The sequence below is a fragment of the Rhinolophus sinicus genome, chromosome 18 (assembly GCF_057876585.1).
Source record: "Rhinolophus sinicus isolate RSI-liver-muscle chromosome 18, RSI-T2T, whole genome shotgun sequence".
NCBI classification, from domain to species: Eukaryota; Metazoa; Chordata; class Mammalia; order Chiroptera; family Rhinolophidae; genus Rhinolophus; species Rhinolophus sinicus.
In genome coordinates this window covers 43,735,457-43,756,704 of record NC_142518.1, presented here as the reverse complement: position 1 = coordinate 43,756,704, position 21,248 = coordinate 43,735,457, and the positions used below count along the sequence as shown (strand labels likewise).

General features: G+C 40.7%; 2 protein-coding genes across 4 annotated transcripts in view; one reads left to right on the top strand and one right to left on the bottom strand.

Annotated features, from left to right (window-relative positions):
• MTMR8 (myotubularin related protein 8) overlaps positions 1-12,593 on the bottom strand; it is a 115,109-nt gene extending 102,516 nt beyond the window's left edge. Inside the window, exons 1-2 of one of the 3 annotated variants that reach the window (XM_088795212.1) lie at positions 12,449-12,593; positions 4,943-5,042 (exon numbers count right to left, since the gene is read on the bottom strand). In XM_088795212.1, coding sequence (XP_088651338.1) covers positions 4,943-4,945 — 3 coding nt within the window. In that variant the 5' untranslated portion in view covers positions 4,946-5,042; positions 12,449-12,593. The remainder of the gene's footprint in view (positions 1-4,942; positions 5,043-12,448) is intronic. The other 2 variants (XM_019718865.3, XM_088795213.1) reach the window with 2 other exon arrangements.
• A 4,728-nt stretch (positions 12,594-17,321) lies between these two features.
• LOC109438788 (profilin-2-like) lies at positions 17,322-17,783 on the top strand. Its single transcript, XM_019718859.2, has one exon. It carries the CDS (start codon positions 17,322-17,324, stop codon positions 17,781-17,783), a length of 462 nt encoding a protein of 153 aa, XP_019574418.1.
• The last annotated feature ends 3,465 nt before the right edge of the window (positions 17,784-21,248 follow it).

The following is a 21,248-nucleotide window of genomic DNA, read 5'->3' as shown; positions in this document are numbered from 1 at the left end:
CAAAACCTGTTAAGGACAGCACAAAAAAAGAAAACTACAGACCAATATCTCTGATGAATACAGATGCAAAAATCCTAAACAACATTCTAGCAAATCGAATACAACAATGTAGTAAAAAGATTATTCATCAGGACCAAGTGGGGTTCCTCCCCGGGGCACAAGGATGGTTCAATATCCGCAAATACATCAATGTGATACATCACATAAACAAAATAAAGGACAAAAATCAGATGATTATATCAATTGATGCAGAGAAAGGATTTGACAAGACACAACATCCATTTATGATTAAAACACTTAAATAAGTATAGAACGAAAACACCTTAACATAATAAAGGCCATATATGACAAGCACTCTGCTAATCTCATAATTAATGGTGGAAAACTGAAGCCCTTTGCTCTACGTTCAGGAACACAACAGGGCTGTCCCCTATCACCTCTACTTTTCAACATAGTGTTGGAAGTCCTTGACAGAGCAATCAGGCAAGAGAAATAAATAAAAGGCATCCAAATTTGGAATGAAGAAGTTAAATTATCACTCTTTGCAGATGACATGATGCTATATATAGAAAACCCTAAAGACTCCACCAAAAACCTATTAGAAACAATCAACGAATACAGTAAAGTTGCTGGCTACAAAATCAATGTACAAAAGTCCATTGCTTTCCTATATACTAACAATGAAATCTCAGAAAAAGAAATACAAAAAACAATTCCTTTTGCAATTGCAGCAAAAAGAATAAAATACCTAGGAATAAACTTAACCAAGGATGTTAAAGACCTGTATGCTGAAAACTGTAAGACATTATTGAAAGAAATTGAAGAAGACACAAAGAAATGGAAAGACATTCCGTGCTCATGGATTGGAAGAATCAACATAGTTAAAATGGCCATATTACCCAAAGCAGTATACAGATTCAATGCAATCCCCATCAAAATCCCAATGGCATATTTTAAAGAAATAGAACAGAAAATCATCAGATTTGTTTGGAACCACAAAAGACCCTGAATAGCCAAAGGAATCTTAAGAAAAAAGAACAATGCTGGAGGTATCACACTGCCTGACTTTAGCTTGTACTACAGGGCTACAATAATCAAAGCAGCATGGTAATGACAGAAAAACAGACACGCAGACCAAAGGAACAGAACTGAGAACTCAGAAACAAAACCACATAAATATGGACAGACAATTTTTGACAAAGAAGCAAAACACATACAATGGAGAACAGACAGCATCTTCAATAAATGGTGCTGGCAGAATTGGAAATCCACATACAAAAGAATGAAACTGGACTGCTATCTGTCACCATGTACCAAAGTTAATTCAAAATGGATCAAAGACTTAAGCATAAGACCTGACACAATAAACTGCATAGAAGAAAACATAGGTACTAAACTTATGGTCCTTGGGTTCAAAGAGCGTTTTATGAATTTGACTCCAAAGGCAAGGGAAGTAAAAGCTAAAATAAACGAATGGAACTATATGAAACTTAAAAGCTTCTACACAGCAAAAGAAACCATCGACAAAATAAAGAGGCAACCAAGTGAGTGGGAGAAGATTTTTGCAAACAGTGCCTCCGATAAGGAGCTAATTTCCAGAATATACAAGGAACTCATGCAACTCAACAACAAAAAAACAAACAACCCAATTGAAAAATGGGCAGAGGACCTAAAGAGACATTTCTCCAAAGAGGACATACAAATGGCAAATAGACATATGAAAAAATGCTCAACATCACTAATCATCAGAGAAATGCAAATCAAAACCACAATGAGATATCACCTCACCCCAGTCAGAATGGCTATCATCAACAAGACAAATAGTAACAAGTGTTGGAGAGGCTGTGGAGAAAAAGGAACCCTCATACACTGTTGGTGGGAATGCAGACTGGTGCAGCCACTATGGAAGGCAATGTGGAGGTTCCTCAAAAAATTATGAATACAGTTACCATATGACCCAGCAATCCCTCTCCTGGGTATCTACCCAAAACATCTGAAAACATTTATAGATAGACACGTGTGCTCCAATGTTGATTGCAGCTTTGTTTACGGTGGCCAAGACATGGAAACAACTAAAATATCCTTCGATAGATGAATGGATAAAGAAGTTGTGGTATATATACACAATGGAATACTATTCGGCGGTAAGAAAAGATGATATAGGAACATTTGTGACAACATGGATGGATCTTGAGAGTGTCATGCTGAGCGAAATAAGTCAGAGAGAAAAAGCAGAGAACCATGTGATTTCACTGATATGTGGTATATAAACCAAAAACAACAAAAGAACAAGACAAACAAATGAGAAACAGAAACTCATAGACACAGACAGTAGTTTAGTGGTTAGCAGAGGGTAAGGGGGGTGGTGGGTGGGGGGTGGGAGATGAAGGTAAGGGGGATGAAATATATGGTGATGTAAGGAGAACTGACTCTGGGTGATGAACACACAATGGGATTTATAGATGATGTAATACAGAATTGTACACCTGAAATCTATGTAATTTTACTAACAATTGTCACCCCGATAAATTTAATAAAAGAAAAGAAAAGAAAAGAAAAGAAAAGAAAAGAAAAGAAAAGAAAAGAAAAGAAAAGAAAAGAAAAAAATGGCTGTCATCAATAAATCAACAAACAACAAGTGCTGGCCCGAATGTGGAGAAAAGGGAACCCTTGTGCACTGTTGGTGGGAATGCAGATTGGTGCAGCCACTATGGAAAAGAGTATGGAGGTATCTCAAAAATCTGAAAATGGAACTACCTTATGATCCAGCAATCCCACTCCTAAGTATCTATTCAGAGAAATCCAAAACTGCAATTCAAAAATCTTTATGCACTCGTATGTTTATTACAGCACTATACACAATAGCCAAGACATGGAAATAACCGAAATGCCCATCGGTAGACGACTGGATTAAGAAACTGTGGCACATTTTTACAATGGAGTATTATGCAGCCATAAAGAAGAAAGAAATCTTACCATTTGCAACAACATGGCTGGACCTAGAGAACATTATGTTAAGTGAAATAAGTCAGACAGAGAAAGACAAATACCATATGAGCTCACTTATATGCGGAATCTAAAGAAAAGAATAAGTGAATGAACTAATCAGAAACAGTTTTGGAGACATAGAGGAAAATCTGAGGATTGCTAGATGGGCGGTGGTGTGGGGATAAGGCGGAAGGTGAGGGGTTTAGAAAATAGTCGGTAACCACAAGATGGCCACGGGGTTTTGAAAATTAATTTGGGGAATGTAATCAATAATGTAAAGATTTTGTAGGGTATCCGATGGACTCGTGTCCCATTTGGGAGACCACCTCAGGGGTGATGTAGATGCCTGATCTCTGCACTGTACACCTGAAGTTGAAGAATAATGAATGCCAACTATAATTTTATATATATATATATATATGTATATATATATATATATATATATATATATATATGTATGTATATATATATATATATATATATATATGCATGTATATGGTTACAGGAAGCGGAGTACAGCATTAGGAATAGAGACAATGGAAATGTAATGGCTCTGTGCGATGTCAGAGGGATAGTGGATGGGGGGAGGGGAGATCACACAGTGTGCGGGATATAAATGATAAACGTCTAAGTATTGCTTTGTCTTGTGCACCTGAAACTAATAAAATTAATAAAAAAAATATGTCCATACTACCCAAAGCAATCTATAGATTCAGTACAATCCCTATCCAAATACCAATGGCATTTTTCACAGAACTAGAATAATCCTAAAATCTATATGGAACCACAAAAGACCCAGAATAGCCTTAGCAACTTTGAGAAAGAACAAAATTGGAGGTATCACACTACTGATATCCAACTATACCACAAGGCTATAGTAATCAAAACAGCATGGTACTGGCATAAAAACACACGCATAGATCAATGGAACAGAATAGAGAGCCCAGAAATAAACCCATACCTATATGGTCATTTAATCTATGACAAAGGATGCAAGAACATACAATTGGGTAAAGAGAGTCTATTTAATAAATGGTGCTGCGAAAACTAGACAAATACATGCAAAAAAAGAAAATGAAACTGACCACCTTCTTACACTTTACATAAGAATAAACTCAAAATGGATTAAACATTTAAAGGTAAGACCCAAAACAATAAAACTCCTAGAAGAAAACATAAACAGTAAATTCTCTCACATTGCTTTTAGTAATATTTTTTTCTGATATCACTCCTTGGGCAAGGGAAACAAAAGAAAAAATATACAAATGGGACTACATCAAACCCAAAATTTTTTGCACAGCAAAGGAAACAAGCAACAAAACAAAAAGACAACCTGCTAAATGGGAGAAATTATTAACCAATGATACATCCAATAAGGAGTTAATACCCAAAATTTGTAAAGAACTCACACAACTCAACACCAAAAGAAACAATCTAACTAAAAACTGGACAGAACACCTAAACAGACCTTTCTCCAAAGAAGACATGCAGATGGCCAATAGACATAAGAAAAAAAATGCTCAACCTCACTAGCTATTAAGGAAATGCAAAGAAAAACCACAATGAGATATCACTTCATACCTGTCAGGATAGCTATCATCAATAAACCACAAACAAGTATTGGCGAGAATGTAAAGAAAAGGGAACCCTCATGCACTGTTGGTGGGATTGCAAATTGGTGCAGCCACTATGGAAAACAGTATGCAGGTTCCTCAAAAAATTAAAACTAGAACTATGTATGACCAGCAATTCCACTTCTGGGTATTTATCCAGAGACCCACAACACTAATTAGAAAAGATACATGCACCCCTATGTTTACTGCAGCTGTACAGCCAAGGTATGTAAGCAACCTAAGTGCCCATCAATAGACAACTGGATAAAGAAGATGTAAGATACGCACACACACACACACACACACGAATATTACTCAGCCATAAAAAAATGAAATCTTACCATTTACGATGATATAAATGGACCTGGAGAATATTATTCTGAGTGGAGTATGTCATACAGAGAAAGATAGATGCAATGTGATTTCGCTTATATATGGAATCTAAAGAATAAACAAACAAAACAGAAACACACTCAAAGATACAGAGAACAAACTGATGGTTGCCAGATGGGAAGGGGTTGGGGAGCTGGGTGAAAAAGGTCAAGGGATTAAGTACAAATTGGTAGTTACAAAATAGTCACAGGATGGAGCGGCCAGATGGCTCAGTTGGTTAGAGCGCAAGCTCTGAACAACAGGGTTGCCAGTTCGATTCCCACATGGGATGGTGGGCTGTGCCTCCTGCAACTAAAGATTGAAAATGGCAACTGGACTTGGAGCTGAGCTGTGCCCTCCACAACTAGATTGAGGGATAACGACTTGGAGCTGATGGGCCCTGGAGAAACACACTGTTCCCCAATATTCCCCAATAAAATTTATAAAATAAATAATCACAGGATGTAAAGTACAGCATACGGAATATAGTCAATAACATTGTAATAACTATGTATAGTGTCGGAATATAGTCAATAACATTGTAATAACTATGTATAGTGTCAGGTGGGTACTAGACTAATCGGGGGCATCACTTTGTAAATTATATAAATGTCTAACCACTATGTAATACAACTGAAACTAATATAATATTGAATATCAACTGTAATTGAAGAAAATTTAAATCTTTCTAAAGCATTTAAGTATTGTACCACAAAATCACAGAACGATATCTAAAAAAACACACAACCCTAAAACAAATCCCAATGGTTTTCTAGGAGTAATGGCTAAGGTGGGGTTTCCCAAGTAAAGTGAGGTCAAAGGAGGAGGTTTTGATGGTAAGGAAAACAATTCCAAAGCCTATGAAATAGTGGCCAAAATGCCAGACCACTGCTACCAGGGCTTCCTGGGTAGCCTCTCTCTTTACACTATAGTACCAAGAGCCTTTCTGGATGCTCAGGAAACTCTCCCTCGTTGAGACAGGCGGATCTTTGAGACCTCCCAGAACTAATGTATACTAAAGCCTCTATCATTGTTTGGCTCTGATGGAAACAGAAAGGTATACACAGTTATGGAGCATTTAATATGTGCCAGGCCCTTATCAGACCTTATCTTAATTTTCATCATAGTCTCAAGAAGTAGATATCATCCCTATTTTACAAATGAAGAAAATGATATTCAGATCGTTTGAGTGATTTGGCCAAGAATTCAAAGCTAAGAAATAATGTATCTGGAATTCAAACCCAGCTGTTTTCATGTTTTATTTCCCCCTACTACATCACACTACAGTGCTACCTCGGTTTTCGAACATAATCTGTTCTGGAAGACAGTTCGAGTTCTGAAACATTCAAAAACAGCCGACAACTAGGCTTCAGGATCTTGCACTCAGAGGAAGCCACGTGACATGTTTGACTTCCAAGGCGTGTTCGAAAACCGAAGCATTTACTTCCGGGTTTACGGCTTTTGTAAACCGAAACATTCGTCAACGGAGACGTTCGAAAACCGAGGTACTACTATATTTCCTAGACTGAAAGAATCAAAGTGAAGCCAACTGAATTTGGACTTTTGAGAACTGGAAGGGGAATACAATCCTCACTTCTGAAAATCACATTTGCTTGACAATAAAAAACACTTTACCTAGTTTTATCTTGATTTACTCTGAACGTGCCTCTCTTTCCTAAATGAATTTGAGGTGGTTTATAATAAAAGATCTACAATTAGGTTATTAGGACAGAAAATCAAAGCCATGAAAAGGAAGAGGAAGCAATTATGCTAAGTACAAGGACTAATGTAGTTAATATGATTGAACACTAAATTTGTTTCTTAGTTTCCTGGAAGTCAAGTCAAAAATTATCTGCTTTTAGGAAAACTTCACATAAATTGTAATCTTGAGAACAGGTATGTAGAGTGGTTTGAAAAGTACTTTTTAAACAGTAAGTACTATAACATGTTTTTATTGTTGTTGTTATTATTATTATTATTATTCAGAATAGCATTCTGTACCCACCTGGCACCTCCAATTATTTTTGGCGCTTGTTTCAATGATAATTCCACACAATTTATCATAGTCTGAACCAGCCATGCGTACTAAACAACAAAAAGACAATGTTGGCTCTGCTGCTTGCTAAATGTTTGACCTTAGACAAGAGACTTCAAGTACAATCGGTAACCACAATATTGCCATGGGGTTACGAAAGTCAATTTGGGGAATGTAACCAATAATGTTGTAAAGATTTTGTAGGGTATCTGATGGAGACTTGTCTCATTAGGGAGACCACCTCAGGGATGATGTAGATGCCTGATCACTGCACTGAAGCTGAAGCTCAACAATAATGAATGCCAACTACAAGTTTATATATATATATATATATATATATATATATATATATACACACACACACACACACACACACACACACACACACACACACACATACATATATATGTAGTTACAAGAAGTGGAGTACAGCATTAGGAATAGAGACTGAAAATGTAATGGCTGTATGCGATGTCAGAAGGGTAGTAGATGGGGGGCGGGGGGTTATCACTGTGTGAGGGATATAAATGATAAATGTTTAACTATTACATTGTTTTGTACACCTGAAACTAATAAAAAATTAAAAAATAATAAAAGTAAAAAAATAAAAATGAATTTTAAAACAAGAAACTTCAGCCATCTGAGCCTCAGCTTTCACATTTGTGAAATGAGAGGCTTGGACTATCACTAGATGATTGATTGATTGATTGATTGATTGATTGATTGATTGAACTTACAGACCATGAAATTCACTTGTTTCAAGTACACAATTCACTGATTTTAGTAAATTTACAGGGTTGTGCAACCATCACCACAATATAATTTTAGAACACTCCCATCACGCCAAAAAGAAACTGTATTCCCATTCCTCTTTTATATAACCTTTTAAAAAGTCCTTTCTTTTATATTCTATGTTTCTAGACTTTACAAAGCTTTAGCAGCTCTTTGCGACCTACAGAACCAAGTTCAGATTTCTCAGTTTAACATTCAGGGTCCTCCTCTACAATCTACAAAACCTATCTCTCCATCTTAATTCCTGAAATGTTCCTCTGACTGCCTTGCCCTAGTGAGCTACGTGGCCCTGAGCTTAGGCTCTTGAGGTTCCCTTGGTAGGGAGTCCCTCTCACCTCCCCAGTCTCTGAAGAGTAAAATCCTATCTGTTATTCAGACTCAGCTTAAATGCCATAAAGCTTTCCATAAAGCTTTCTTCATTTCATACTCCTCCCATTCATCTAGAACTCAACCTTATTTGCCTTTAAACTCCAATACTATTTCACTTGTCCTTCTTATGAAAGTTCTCGCTTTCATTCTTGGCGTCTCATCACTTTACTTGATTAAGAGTTCCTAGAAGGCAGTTGCTGTATCTAAGACAGCTATGTATCCCTAACTATTCCCAATGGAGGGTTTTGTAAATAATAACAAATAATGATGATGATGATAGTTATTAGTAGCTAAATTAAGCATCTATGATGCACCAGGCATTAGACTAAGCACTTTTACAAATATTAATTCATTTAATCCTTATAACAACCCTGTGAGACAAATACTACTATCACCACCGTTTTATTGATGAAGAAACTGAGGCACAGAGAAGTTACATACTTCTCAAGATCACAAAGTTATTTAAGTATAAGAATTGAAATTTGAGGGGGGGCCAGATGGCTGACTTGGTTAAAGCAGGAGCTCTGAACAACAGGGTTGCCGGTTGGATTCCCACATGGGCGTGAGCTGCGCCCTCTGCAACTAGATTGAAAACGACTTGAGCTGAGCTGCCGCTGAGCTCCGGAGCTCCCTGAGGGACGGGATGGCTCAGCTGGTTAGAGTGCATGCTCTTAACAAGGTTGCCAGTTGAACTCCCGCAAGAGATGGTGGGCTGCGCCCCCAGCAACTAAGATTGAACACAGCACCTTGAGCTGAGCTGCCGCTGAGTGGACGGATGGCTCAGTTGGTTAGAGCGCATGCTCTTAACAAGGTTGCCAGTTCAATTCCCACATGGGATAGTGGGCTGTGCCCCCCCCCACCTCACCCCCAACCCTTCAACTAGATTGAAAAACAGCAAGTGGACTTGGAGCTGAGCTGCGCCCTCCACAACTAAGATTGAAGGACAACAACTTGACTTGGAGCTGATGGGTTCTGGGAAAAACACACTGTTCCCCCAATAAAGTCCTGGAAATACACACTGTTCCCCTTCCCCAACAAAATCTAATTGAAATTTAAAGTCAGACAGTCTGGCTCCAAAGCACACACTCTTAATTTAACCATGACAGTAAATTTCCATGCCAGCTGAAACTCAATTAATGTTAACTGAAAAATCCTAATTAATAATATTCCATTCCAGAAAGGAAAATAATTTAAAATTCTAGGTGCTAACTGACACAGAAGTGTCAGTGGTAGGGAAAAGTACAAAGAACAAATTCTGGTTCAGATAGGAGTCGCTGAACTTTCAGGTAGGCCTGAGGTACCACAAAAGTCATTGTTAAATCTTATGGTTATAACTTAAAAAGGCAGTTCCTCTCACACATAGGTGGTGGGAATGAAAAATTGATAGTGTCTACTCTAGCTGAACATATGTATACACTATGATCCAGAAATTCCACTCCTATATAATATATCCCAAGAAAAATGCATATGTATCCATCAAAAAAATGTTCTATTTTGTAACAGCCAGAACAGGAAAGTCCCCATTAACAGAAGACTAGATAAATCACATGGGGCATGTTACCAAAATGGAATACTTTATAGCAATGAGAATTATCTGTAACTATAAGGAATGATATAGACGAATCTTTCCAACATAATTTTGAGCAAAATAAGCCAGACACAGAAGAGTATATACTATATGCATTTGTTAAGTACAAAAAAAGGGCAAACCAATGTATTCTGTTAAAAGTCAGGATAATGGTTACCCTTAAGAGGGTTATTGACTAGAAGAGGAATGAGGTGACTTCTGTTTCTTGATCTGGGTGCTGATTACATGGGTATGTGCAGTTTGTGAACATTCATGGAGTATAAACTTATAATCTGCAAACTTTTCTATATGTATGTTACACTTCAATACAGTTTAAAAAGAAAAGTCTTCCCAAGAAGAGAAAAAGATTCAAGCAAGAACCAAAAATAAAAGTCACTTTTGCACTTGACATGCAGAACTAATAATTTAGAAGCTCATGTTTATCTCTTTGTCCTGAAATGGACAAGACAGAACTCTCTCCCTTTTGTGGAAACAATGAGTTAACAAGAGAGAGGGCATTTTAATCCCGAGCCATTTGTGAAACCCTAATCCTTCCCAGAAACTTATAACAAAAGAAATAGACTTGTGGCAGCATACCTACTGTGGGCTGTTGTAGCCCTGCCAGGCACCAAAAGAAATACCAATTTTATTTTAAAAAACTAAGTCTTCATTTGGAGTTTTAATTTGTATTCCAAGACTCGCAATACCATCCATGCAGTACAAATGGAGTCTGGCCAAGATGCCAGTTAAAATTTTCTTGAGCACGAACCCCATCTCCACACCAGCCTGACACTGAGCACTCCTAGTCACCTGACCTCTATGGGTCTCAGTTTCCTCATCTGTAACATAGAAATAATAAAAGTACCTCCCTTATAAATCATTGTAAGGATTTAAGACCTATTTCATGTAAAGCAATTAGCACAGTATCTGCCACATAGTTAAACATTCAATGAGTTACCTGCTATTATTATTTTGATATGGGCAGGATAATGGTTTCTTCTCCTTTACCATACAGCTACCCAGTTTATAGCTTTAATCCCCCAATAGGGGGATTTTAATATTTGAATATTATAACACTCAAGCATAAGGGCAGTTTTGCCTCCCCCTCTTCTCCAGGGAAAGAACAAAGGGAGTATTAAGATGAGCTAATTTTGAACTGAGCAAACAGGGTGGCCCAGGGTTAGGTGCATAGATAAAAAAGGGAGGCTGGATAGCAGAAGCCCCTTTGCTTTGATGGTGCCACCTTCCTATACCATGCCAGGGAAACTGATGCAGATGACATGACCTAGAAAGGAAGGGACCAAGAGAAAGCTAAGGCTGTATGCTGCAAGGGATGTGGTTATCCTCAACAGAGAAGCGGCCTGAAGGAGTCAGGAAAGAAGAGGATTGAAGGCTGGAGTTCCTGCTAAGCATCATAATCTTAAATCAACAAGTGGGCAGAACACTTTTCTAGTTAAAAAATAAAAATAAAAAAGCTTTCATGCACTTCCTTTTATTTAGTCCTCACAACCACCCTAAGTGAGCAAAGCAAATTTCATTATCCCCATTTGATAGAGGAGGAAAGGCTCAAAGCGATTAAATGATTTGTCCAAAATCATCAGCTATTAGGTTGGTGCAAAAGTAATCGTGGTTTTTGCAACTATTTTTAACCTTTTAAGCCGCAATTACTTTTGCACCAACCTAATAGTAGTTGGGGGAACCAGAATTCTAGTTCAAGTCTTCTGGCTTCAAAATCCATGTTCTTTTGTTTACAACATACTGGGCTTTTGTGAGGACTTCACTTAGTCTGGGCAATGTCTGTTACAACCGATAGGAAAAAAAACTAAGCAGAGACTAGGTGTGAACTCTTCCCTGATCCTCAGCCTCAGATGGTAGAAAGAAAACTGACGGGGTCGGTGGCTTTGGAAAGAGGCTGCCATAGGGGAGGAAGAGTAGGATCTGGAAAGAAAAGTAGAAATAGCTCTAACTGGGAGCCTGCTGTAAACAGGCGCCAACTGGCCCGGCAGTTTTGGGTTTTTCCTCTTAGCTGAGCAGGGACAGGTCCACTCTACTGCGCCGCCTTCTTTTCACATAGTCCAGCTTGGGCTAGAGAGATGCTGTCACCCCCAAAACCCACATACGCCCGCCGGGGAGAGCTGGGGTCCGGACAGTGATACTGAGTGGTTCGACAGCCCTCCCGGCAGCTTAGGGGCAGAGGGAGCCAAGAGGAGTAGGGTAACGCTGGATAAAGGAAGTAACTCTCCGGGTGGCCACGCCGTGTGGGGTATGCAACAATGTCTATTACATTGTTCGGTACACCTGAAACTAATAAAAAAAATAATAAAATGAAAAAAAGAAAAAAGAAAGGCAGTTACCAGTGAGGCGAGTGTGCGTAAAACGGGTGTATGTGAAGTAACGGCTGGGGTGCCCGGAAGAGCTGGGGTCAGAGGCACAGGGCAGGGAGGGACCCGGCTGGCTCCCTTCCGTAAGCGGACGGTTGGCGCATACCACCTCTCCTCCGCTCGCCGCCGCCGCCGCCGCCCGCAGGCCGGCCCAGAGAAGAGTTCAGTTTGGTTGAAAGGGTATGTGAACCGAGAAGAGAACGCGGGTCCCGGCGCAGGAAGGGGGCGTCACGGAGCACCGGGAGAAGGCTTGAGGGGGTGTGCCTAAGCTACCCGCTGGGCATCAAGAGGGAGCTCGCGGCTCCCAACCTCGCTTAACTCTTCTCCTTACCTTGGGCACCGTGATGTGGTCCATGATCGTGGTTCCCGCAACCTGAAGCCCTCAGTGCTCCTAAAGCTACCGCCACCGCCAGCGTTGCCTCTGCCGTTGCCTGCTCGTTAAACCCGAGCTCCTGGCCCCGCCTGCCTTATCTTGGCTCGAGATCTCGTCACCTGATCCTCGCGGAAAGTCCTATCGCGACACTTCGCCTGTGGGCTCTCCCGCCATCTTGCTTTCTGGCAAATGCCCTTTTCTCTGGGGGAGTTGTTCTGGTTCAAGCTCTAGGTTTCGCCCTGAGGTTCTTAAGCCCCAGACTCGAGTACCGCCACCCTTCCCACACCCCTTGATGCTGTAAGGATTCTGAACACCGATATCATTTCACTACTCTTTAATGTTAACAGTGAAGGCACCCGGCAGAGATAGAAGACTGTCCCTTGGTGGCAACAGAATTTCTGAAGAGCTTCCTAGCTGAAAGACCTTGGGCAAGTCACCCTAGAATATTTTTTGAAATGCTTTGTAAGCATATCCTCCTCTGACTCCCCTCCTTTACAAGTCTACTGCCATAAACCTAGTTAAGGCCTGGATAATTGCAGTAGCCTCATAACTTTTGTCATCACAGATATGGGAAAAGGACCAATGGCCCACTGGACCACATCTCAGATGAAGTGACAATAGGTGCAGTCCCTCAGTGGTGTTCTCTGAATCAAATTTGTGATGGAGAAAAGAAGTCTGGGGTTTGGAAAACCTGGGTTTTACTCTCAGACCTGCCACTAACTTTCTCTGTGATTTTCAGCAAATCATATCACCTCTCTGGGCCTTAAGCTGACCAAGGTTACAATGAGGGTGTTGGCCACTATCTCTAGGGTCAGTTCTAGTTCTGCTATTGTGATGCTATGGTTTGCAATCTCACCTCCCCTACAAAGTGATTTCTTTCTTTTTTGAGATAACACTGGCTAGTTAAACTACTCATTCATCATATTCTGCCTTCTTCCCTAGCCTGAAAGCCCTTCCCTCAATCTATTGGCCAATTATCCCTTGAGCAGTCATTCCATGAATATCAGTGTTTTGAGAGGCTTGGTCATTTTACTGCCAAGCCTCTCAAAACAGTAGTCTACATTTATCATTGCCTCCGCTTCTTCATAACACACTCACTCCTCCCTAACCACTCCAATCAGTTAGCTCTTTTATGTCATCCTGAACTCCAATTGCTGCATTCAATAGTTCTTCTCAGTGTTCACTCTCCAACTGTTTGCAGCATTTAACACTGTTGATTAATATTCCTTTTTGAAACTCTTTCCTCCCTTGGGTTTTGTTATAAAGCAGACTCAATGCCTGCATCCCTAACTGTTCCTTCTCTGTCTCCTTCCCAGCTACTCTTTGTCCTTCTTTAGCCATTTGCCTGCCTTCTGTCCTCATTCCTCTTCTCACTATTTTCTTTCCCTTGGTAATCTTGATCTGTTACTCAAGTTCAGTTCTTACCCCCTGGTAGAGATTTCCCAAATTTATATCTCAAGTCTGGAGACCTTTCTTCTGAGTTCAAATTTGAAACTTCCAACTGTCCCCTGAGAGTTCACCTTGGATGTTCCCGCTAGCATATTGAAGGCACCCTCCTCCTGACTCCTGCTCTTTCTCAAGGTTTCCCTATCCCTATTATTGCCACCACCATACACCCAGTTTCTCAGACTCAAAACCTCATTTCCGTGCTGTTTGGGATAGTGAAAAGGGGTGTATGGAATCTGCTATTTGCTAATGGTACATGATCCTGGGCAAGTTACACAGCCTCTCTGGGTGTAAGTTTTCTCACCTGTAAACCCATTCTAATAAAGTATTTGTGAGGATTCAACAAGGTAACATACATAATAAGGTGGCAGGAACATCATAAGGGCACAATGAATATTGGTGGTTACCTTCCCTTCCTCAACTCAATTATTAAACATGTCTGTTCTCTCGCTCAGATGATTACCTTGCTTCCTAATAGTTTGCTGATAAAATGCAAGCCATCAGAAAGGAACTTTCACATCCTCTCACAACCAAATGTTGCTGCCCTGCACGTGGACCTATAATCTGCCTTCAGTGAATCAGCTGTTCCTGAGCATTCCTAAGACAATTGTCCACTCAATTGCATATTCCTTCACCTATTCAGTTCCCTTCTTTCCTTTATCACAAAACATTTCCACTTTACCAGATCATTTCCATCAGCACAAAAAACATGCTATAGTATTTCCAATTAAAAAAAAAAACCTTTCCTTGATCCACATTACTCTCCCTTACCTACCAGCCCCCACTTCTCTATTGCACCTTATAGCAAAACTCCTCCAAAGATTTTTCTAAATTCACTCATTCCCCCCATTTCTTTTCCTCTCCTCCCATTCTCTCTTGAGACAACTTTAACCAGGTTTTACCCACCAAACTGCCTTTGTTAGGGTTACCAGTAATTTCCATATTGCAAAATCTATTGGTCAATTCTCACCTCTTCTTGTCCTCTTAGCAGTATTTGATCACTCCCTTTCCCTTGACACATTTTTTTTTGCACTTGACTTCAGGGATACTACTCTCCTGTTTCTCTGACTTCTCTTTGCCAATCTCCTTTGCTGTTTATCCCTCATCTTATTTATCTCTACATGTTTCAGTGCTGCCAGGGTTCAGACCTTAGTCTTCTATTTACTCTTATTGCTTGGGTGCTGTCATCCAGTCCCATGGCCTTTAAATACTGTTTATTTCTAGACAACTTTCAAAATTTTGTCTCTAGTCTTGATCTGCCCCCTGAACTCTTAAGCATACGCAATATCCAATAGCCTACTTTACATGTCCACTTGGATGTTTAAGAGGCATCTCAAACTTACCATATCCAAACAGAACTTTTGATTTCTACCTGCATCCTCAAATCTGCTCTTCCCATAGTATTTCTTATCTCAGGAAAAGACCACTCTATCCTTCCAGTTGCTCAGGCCAAAAGCCTTAGAGACATCCTCTTTCTCTCATATCCCAAGCCTGACTCATCATCAAATCCTTCAAAATGTTCTCCAAATCCAACCACTTCTCACCCCTGTACCCTAACCCAAGCCTCTGTTTATCTTTCCTGGATTATTGTCACAGTCTAGTCTCTATGTTTTGTCCTTTCCCTCTCTGAAATCTATTCTCTACATAGCATCTTCTAGACTCTAGAATCTATAGTGATGTCACTCCTTTTCTCAAAACATTCCAATGGCTCCCCATCTCAGAGTAAAAGCCAAACCCTTAATCATAGCCTATGAAGCCCTGCATATTATCTAAGCCCAGTACCTCTCTGACTGCATCTTCTATCACCCAATTCTCTCTCTGTTCAAGTCATATTGATCTCCTTGCTGTTTTTCAAATTTTCCAGACATGCTCCTGTCTCAGGGCCTTTACACTTGCTGTTAACCCCCTGCCTGGAATGCCCTTCCCCCAGATATCCACATGTACACTCCCTCATCTCTGTCAGGTCTCTGATCAAATGTCACCATATCAGAGAATCCTTCCTTGAGCACCTTATATAATACAAAACCACCACCACTTCGGCCCTAGCATTCTCTACCCCCCTAACCCTTTTTCTTCATAGTTATCAGCATCACCTGATGTATTATAAATGTCTTTGTCAGTTATGATTTGTCTCCCCCTTTCGGATGGCAGCTTCATGAGAGCAGGGACTTTTTGTTTATTGCTGGATCTCCAAATTCTATACACCTGGCACACAGTAAGTATTCAACAAATATTTGTTGAATAAATGAATTTTCAAAGCTATCCCAGGTTTTTGCCACCATTAATTTTAGCCATCCTCCTAACTTTCCCTCCTTAAGGCAAGTTGGTGTCATTTCAGAGGAAATGAAGGCACAGGCAATGATTTTCCCAAGGCTATAGAAGAGTGAGAAGTCAGATTGGACCTCACAGGAGTAGAGGAAGCCTGGGAATAAGAGGAAAAACCTGGAAGAAGAAAATATTAGACTCATAAAATATTTTCAGTCAGAGGGATACTACTATTATCTATTTATTTGTTTGTCTCCTCCCATTATGATGTCAGCTCCATATGGTTTTTCTCTTCACTATTGTACCCCAGTGCTTAGAAAAGTATTTGCACATAGTGGATGCTTGATAAATACTTGTTGAGTGACTAGATGAGGATGAATGACTCTAGATTCACAGCTGATGAGGGGCAGAAGATAGACAAGAGGGAGAGAGTCTGGAGGCAGGGAAACAATTTGGAGGCTTTTTGGTCATACTAAAAGAAGTTGTGAACCAGTGAGCCTATGGGTTTTGGGACTTTGTACCTAGATCTCAGGTCTCAGCATGATTAGCCACCATCTGACCTACGAGTTGCTGCAGTAAATCTCACCTGTCCTGCCTAATGTCCAAACCTCCAACTCATTTGTTGCTCATTTATGTTCTACTTTGAGAGTTTTTCTACTGTTGGGGGTTGGTGTTCTTTCCATGGTATCCAAGGAAGGAAGGAAGGAAGGAAGGAAGGAAGGAAGGAAGGAAGGAAGGAAGGAAGGAAGGAAGGAAGGAAGGAAGGAAGGAAGGAAGGAAGGAAGGAAGTGTATTTTGTCCCATTATCTCACTAGCTAGAGATATAGCCTCGGAAACCTACTGCCAAAGATCACCCATGATGTGGTGGATGATGACTATTTAAAAAGTCACAGAGCCTTTGTGACCTCACTCCTGCTCTAGAGGTAGCTTTATAAATCACAGCAGAGGGGAGCTGACCTCCTCCACCTTGCTGCTGGGAGAGATCATTAGAAACAGACTGCATTTTAAGCTTATTTCAGTCTCTGCTTATCAGTCATCTTGAGTCAACTGCCAACCAACGTCTTTCGAAGACCATCTTGCTAGAAAGTACTTTATCTTTTAAAGACAGCCTACTTGAATCATGCAGTGCATGAGGGATATCAACAAAGAGGTCTGGCAAGACTGCATCACCCTCTTCCTACAGACTGGGATCTGCTGTGATGCAGCAATTGTCACAAATTCTCCACCCTGGTTGTTAGCTTCTTATCCCGAAGGCAACTTGTTCCAGTTGACCCAGGAAGAAATTCAGATTTTGCTGGCGAGAGAGGAGAGAGAGAAGTTGTTTCTTCAGGGAGTCACTCTTGCGGGGACTAAATGCTTGTTGATCCGAGACAACCTGTACACTGAGGGCAACAACACCATGGACCTCCGCACCAAAGGCCAGAGTTGGAGCAGCCAGGCAGTAACGATATTTCAAATGGAGTCTGTATACTTTGTGGTGATAGGACAAAAAGGAACTGAAGGAGGGCCTCTCAACCTCAAGGCTTTTGAGATGGCAGGTTACATCAAAGAGGCCATTGACCAACACATGGCCCGCCTCTAAATAAAAAGGAGATGATGTTTGACCTGGAATTTGAGTTCAGTATTGCCTGTTTCACCTGCTAAATTAACATGATCTTGAGGTAAAAAGAAAGGGAGATCCCAGATCTGGTTTGGAGATGCTGTGTGTGTGTTGGTGTGTGTATTGGGGATGGTCAGGCATTTGAGGTTCTGGGCCTATTTTATACCTCGAACATGATCCCTTCCTTCTTAGCACTTGGAGAAGAGAATAGCGGACAGGGAACTAGAAAACCTTGATTTTAATACCAATTTTTTCTTGACTTACTATGAGATCTTTCTTTCTCTGAGCCTCAGTTTCCTTATCTGTTCAATGAGGAGTTCAATATGTTTCTAAGGGCCCTCAAGCTCTGGAAATCTAGAATTTTGTAATATTACCGCATCCTTCAAAGTCCAGCTCAAGTACCACCTCCTCAGGGAAGCTTGCTCGCCTGCCTCAATATTTGAGGCTAATCCTGATTTGAACTCCCAGAGCAACAACTCTCTGGATCATTTGTTTGGCCCTTACTCACACTTTGCCCAACATTTCTTGGATGACTGTTCTATATTCTTTTTTAACTTTTCACATACATGTTAGTTTTGTTTCCCAACTTGACTATAATCCCCCAAAGGACAGATGGTCTGGCAAGACTGCAACATCCTCTTCCTGTCTTCTACTTCTGTATTTCCCTCCTGGGATAACCCAGCATGGGGCTCTGCCAGGGGTGTTGGGTATATGCATAAAACCACTTATCAGCAAAAGAGAGATTTCCCTAAGTGGGGATTCTGCTGGGTGGGGATGATCCAGGGTGCTTATGGCCAGATTTCCCTCTTCCAATTTGTAGCTCACCTTGGGACCATTTATCTGTTTATTGTTGTCACCATCAGGGAAAACATGGGTAAGCAGGAGTTAAGAAAGGAGGTGGAAAATTCTAACTATTTGATCTGCCTTGTTGCTAGCAACTCTAGGTAAGCTGGGGTGAGAGAAGGCAGGAATGAGAAAGATGAGGTTTATTAAAAAAACATAGGCTTATTTGACCCTGCTGTCATCAGTGCCTAGGAGCAGTGGTTATGGAGAACCCTCTTCTGTGTTAATTACAAGGAATCACCTATACCACACCCCCAACACGCACCCTCATGAGCTGGTAGAGGTCAGGGGTTTCAACATGGGGTTTGTCAAAATCTCTACAGCTCTGCGATTCAATACAAATATAATGTTAGTCACGCATATAATTTAAAACTTTTTAGTAACAACATTAAAAATTAAACAGGTGAAATTAATTTTAGGAACATGTTTTATTTAATCCAATACATCCGAAATATTATTATTTAAACTTGTAATCCATAAAAATATTATTGATGATATATTTTACATGCTTTTATGTCAAAACTTCAAAACCTGGTGTGTATTTACTTTTGCAACACATCTCAATTCAGATAAGCCTCATTTCAAATGCTCCATAGTCACATGTATCTAGTGGCTACCATATTGTGCAGCATAGTCTAGGTTCTGCAACATCCCTTCCAACATATCCATCCAACCAACACACTCCATGCCAGACATTGACTAAGTAACTAATTAAAATAACGAGAGGAAAAAGAGGTTGCTTAGGCAAAATTCTAGTGGGGACAAGTGAAAAGATAAATTACAGTACAATGAAGTAAATGCTATAAAAATTTTTTGTTTTCAAATATGTATTGAGCCCCCACTATGTGTCAGGCACTGTCCTATACACAGAAGTGGACAAAATATACAAAAATCCATTGTTCACGGAGCTTACATTCTAATGGGAGAAACTGATAATATGTATCAGGAAATGATAAGTCTCATGAAAAGAATGAAAGCAGTATAAAGGGAGATAGAGAGAGATAGCAGGGGCTATTTTAAATAGGCAGGTCAGGGGCAGCCTCTCTGGAGAAACAATATCTGTGCAGAGGCCTAATGAGGAAGTGAGCCATGCCAAGAACCAGAAGATGTGTTGCGGGCGGAGAGAAGAGCCATTCAAAGGTCCTGAGGCAGAAGTGTGTCTGGTCTGTTGAGGAACTGATATCAGTAGGCCAATGTGGTTGTAGCCTCCGATAACAATGCCCCCTTTCCCTCCCCACCTGCCGCATCCTCAGACATGGTGCTGATGCTGCCTCCCAGGGTGGAGCAGCAAAGCAATACGAAAGCTCTCATTGCCTTCCTTCTGGGCCCTCTCTTTCTAATTAAATTGACAGCCACAACATACTTCTGACTCACATTGGGCTCCTAGTTAACTAAAACCCCTAAGGCTTTTTCATTCTGACTGCTGTTAAGAAAAGAGTTTGAAATAGTGGCAGGGCAGTAAGCCAGGGGAAAACATTACACATGGAAGTGGCTTCACTAGAGTCTTCATCTTGGACAGAATTTCACTGTGGCGTGATACATATCCTTGAAGGGAAAGAGAGGGAGGTGAGCTAAAGGATGATGAAGGTGAATCCTTAAGGTAATTGAGCCTTCTACATTATTCTTTGCAGCCTGGATCTCCCAAGCAGAGATGTGTTCAGAAAATAAGGCCACTGAGGTAAAATGGCCTTGCTATTTAGAGGGGCCCAGGCAAATCCTTCATTTGAAGACAAGCTAAAGGACCCAGCTGCACTGATGAACAAGAAATTCCACTGGGCCTATGGCTGACCAAGACACCAGGTGATAAACTGGGAAGGAGAAGGGAGCCCAGGTAGTGACCACCCAGCAGGGATCCTGCCATTCCTGGCCAGAGAGAAGCACTGGACAAGGCCATGACCATAGCCTGTTGCTATAGTGAAGTCTTTCCCTAGAGACTGAATGTGCCTTGCATGAAAATAAACTTGAACTGAATGAGGAGAGAAACTTGTTCAGGCTATTCTATTCCCAAAAGACATCAGGTGGAGGCCATCATGGCAGGGTTCAGGGTCAGAACAAGGAAGCTCAAAATTTGTTGGGAGGACCCATCACCTCTCCACCCACCCTGTGTTCCCGTAGTGTTTGGGGTGTTCACAGTGGGATTCAGAAACTAGTCTTAACCTTCCTCTGCAGCCTTGGAGCCTAAATTTCCTGTCTTCCACCGTGCAGTCCAGCCACACTGAAAAACTCATTGTTTTGACGACATGCTTCACAATTGCCCCCATGCTGTTCTCAGAATTCACCACCTGCCTTCCCCCTCCCATTCTCTAACAATCTCAAGCTCATATTCTACTCATTTTTCTAGGCCCAGCCATCAGACCCATTCCTCTAAGGATATTCCTTATTCCCCAAGTTTGGAGGTGTGCCCTCCGTGCCTTGGAAACCCCCACCGCCTTCTTTGCATCTCTCCTATGACACTTAACTCTTTCACGTTACTATGCATGTACCGTGTTTCCCTGAAAATAAGACCTAACCGGAAAATAAGCCCTAGCATGATTTTTCAGGATGACATCCCCTGAATATAAGCCCTAATGCATCTTTTGGAGCAAATCTTAATATAAGACCTGG

What these genes read in the sequence shown, in the direction of transcription:
- LOC109438788 (XM_019718859.2), top strand. Translation starts at nt 17,322, where the DNA reads ATGCAGTGCATGAGGGATATCAACAAAGAGGTCTGGCAAGACTGCATC.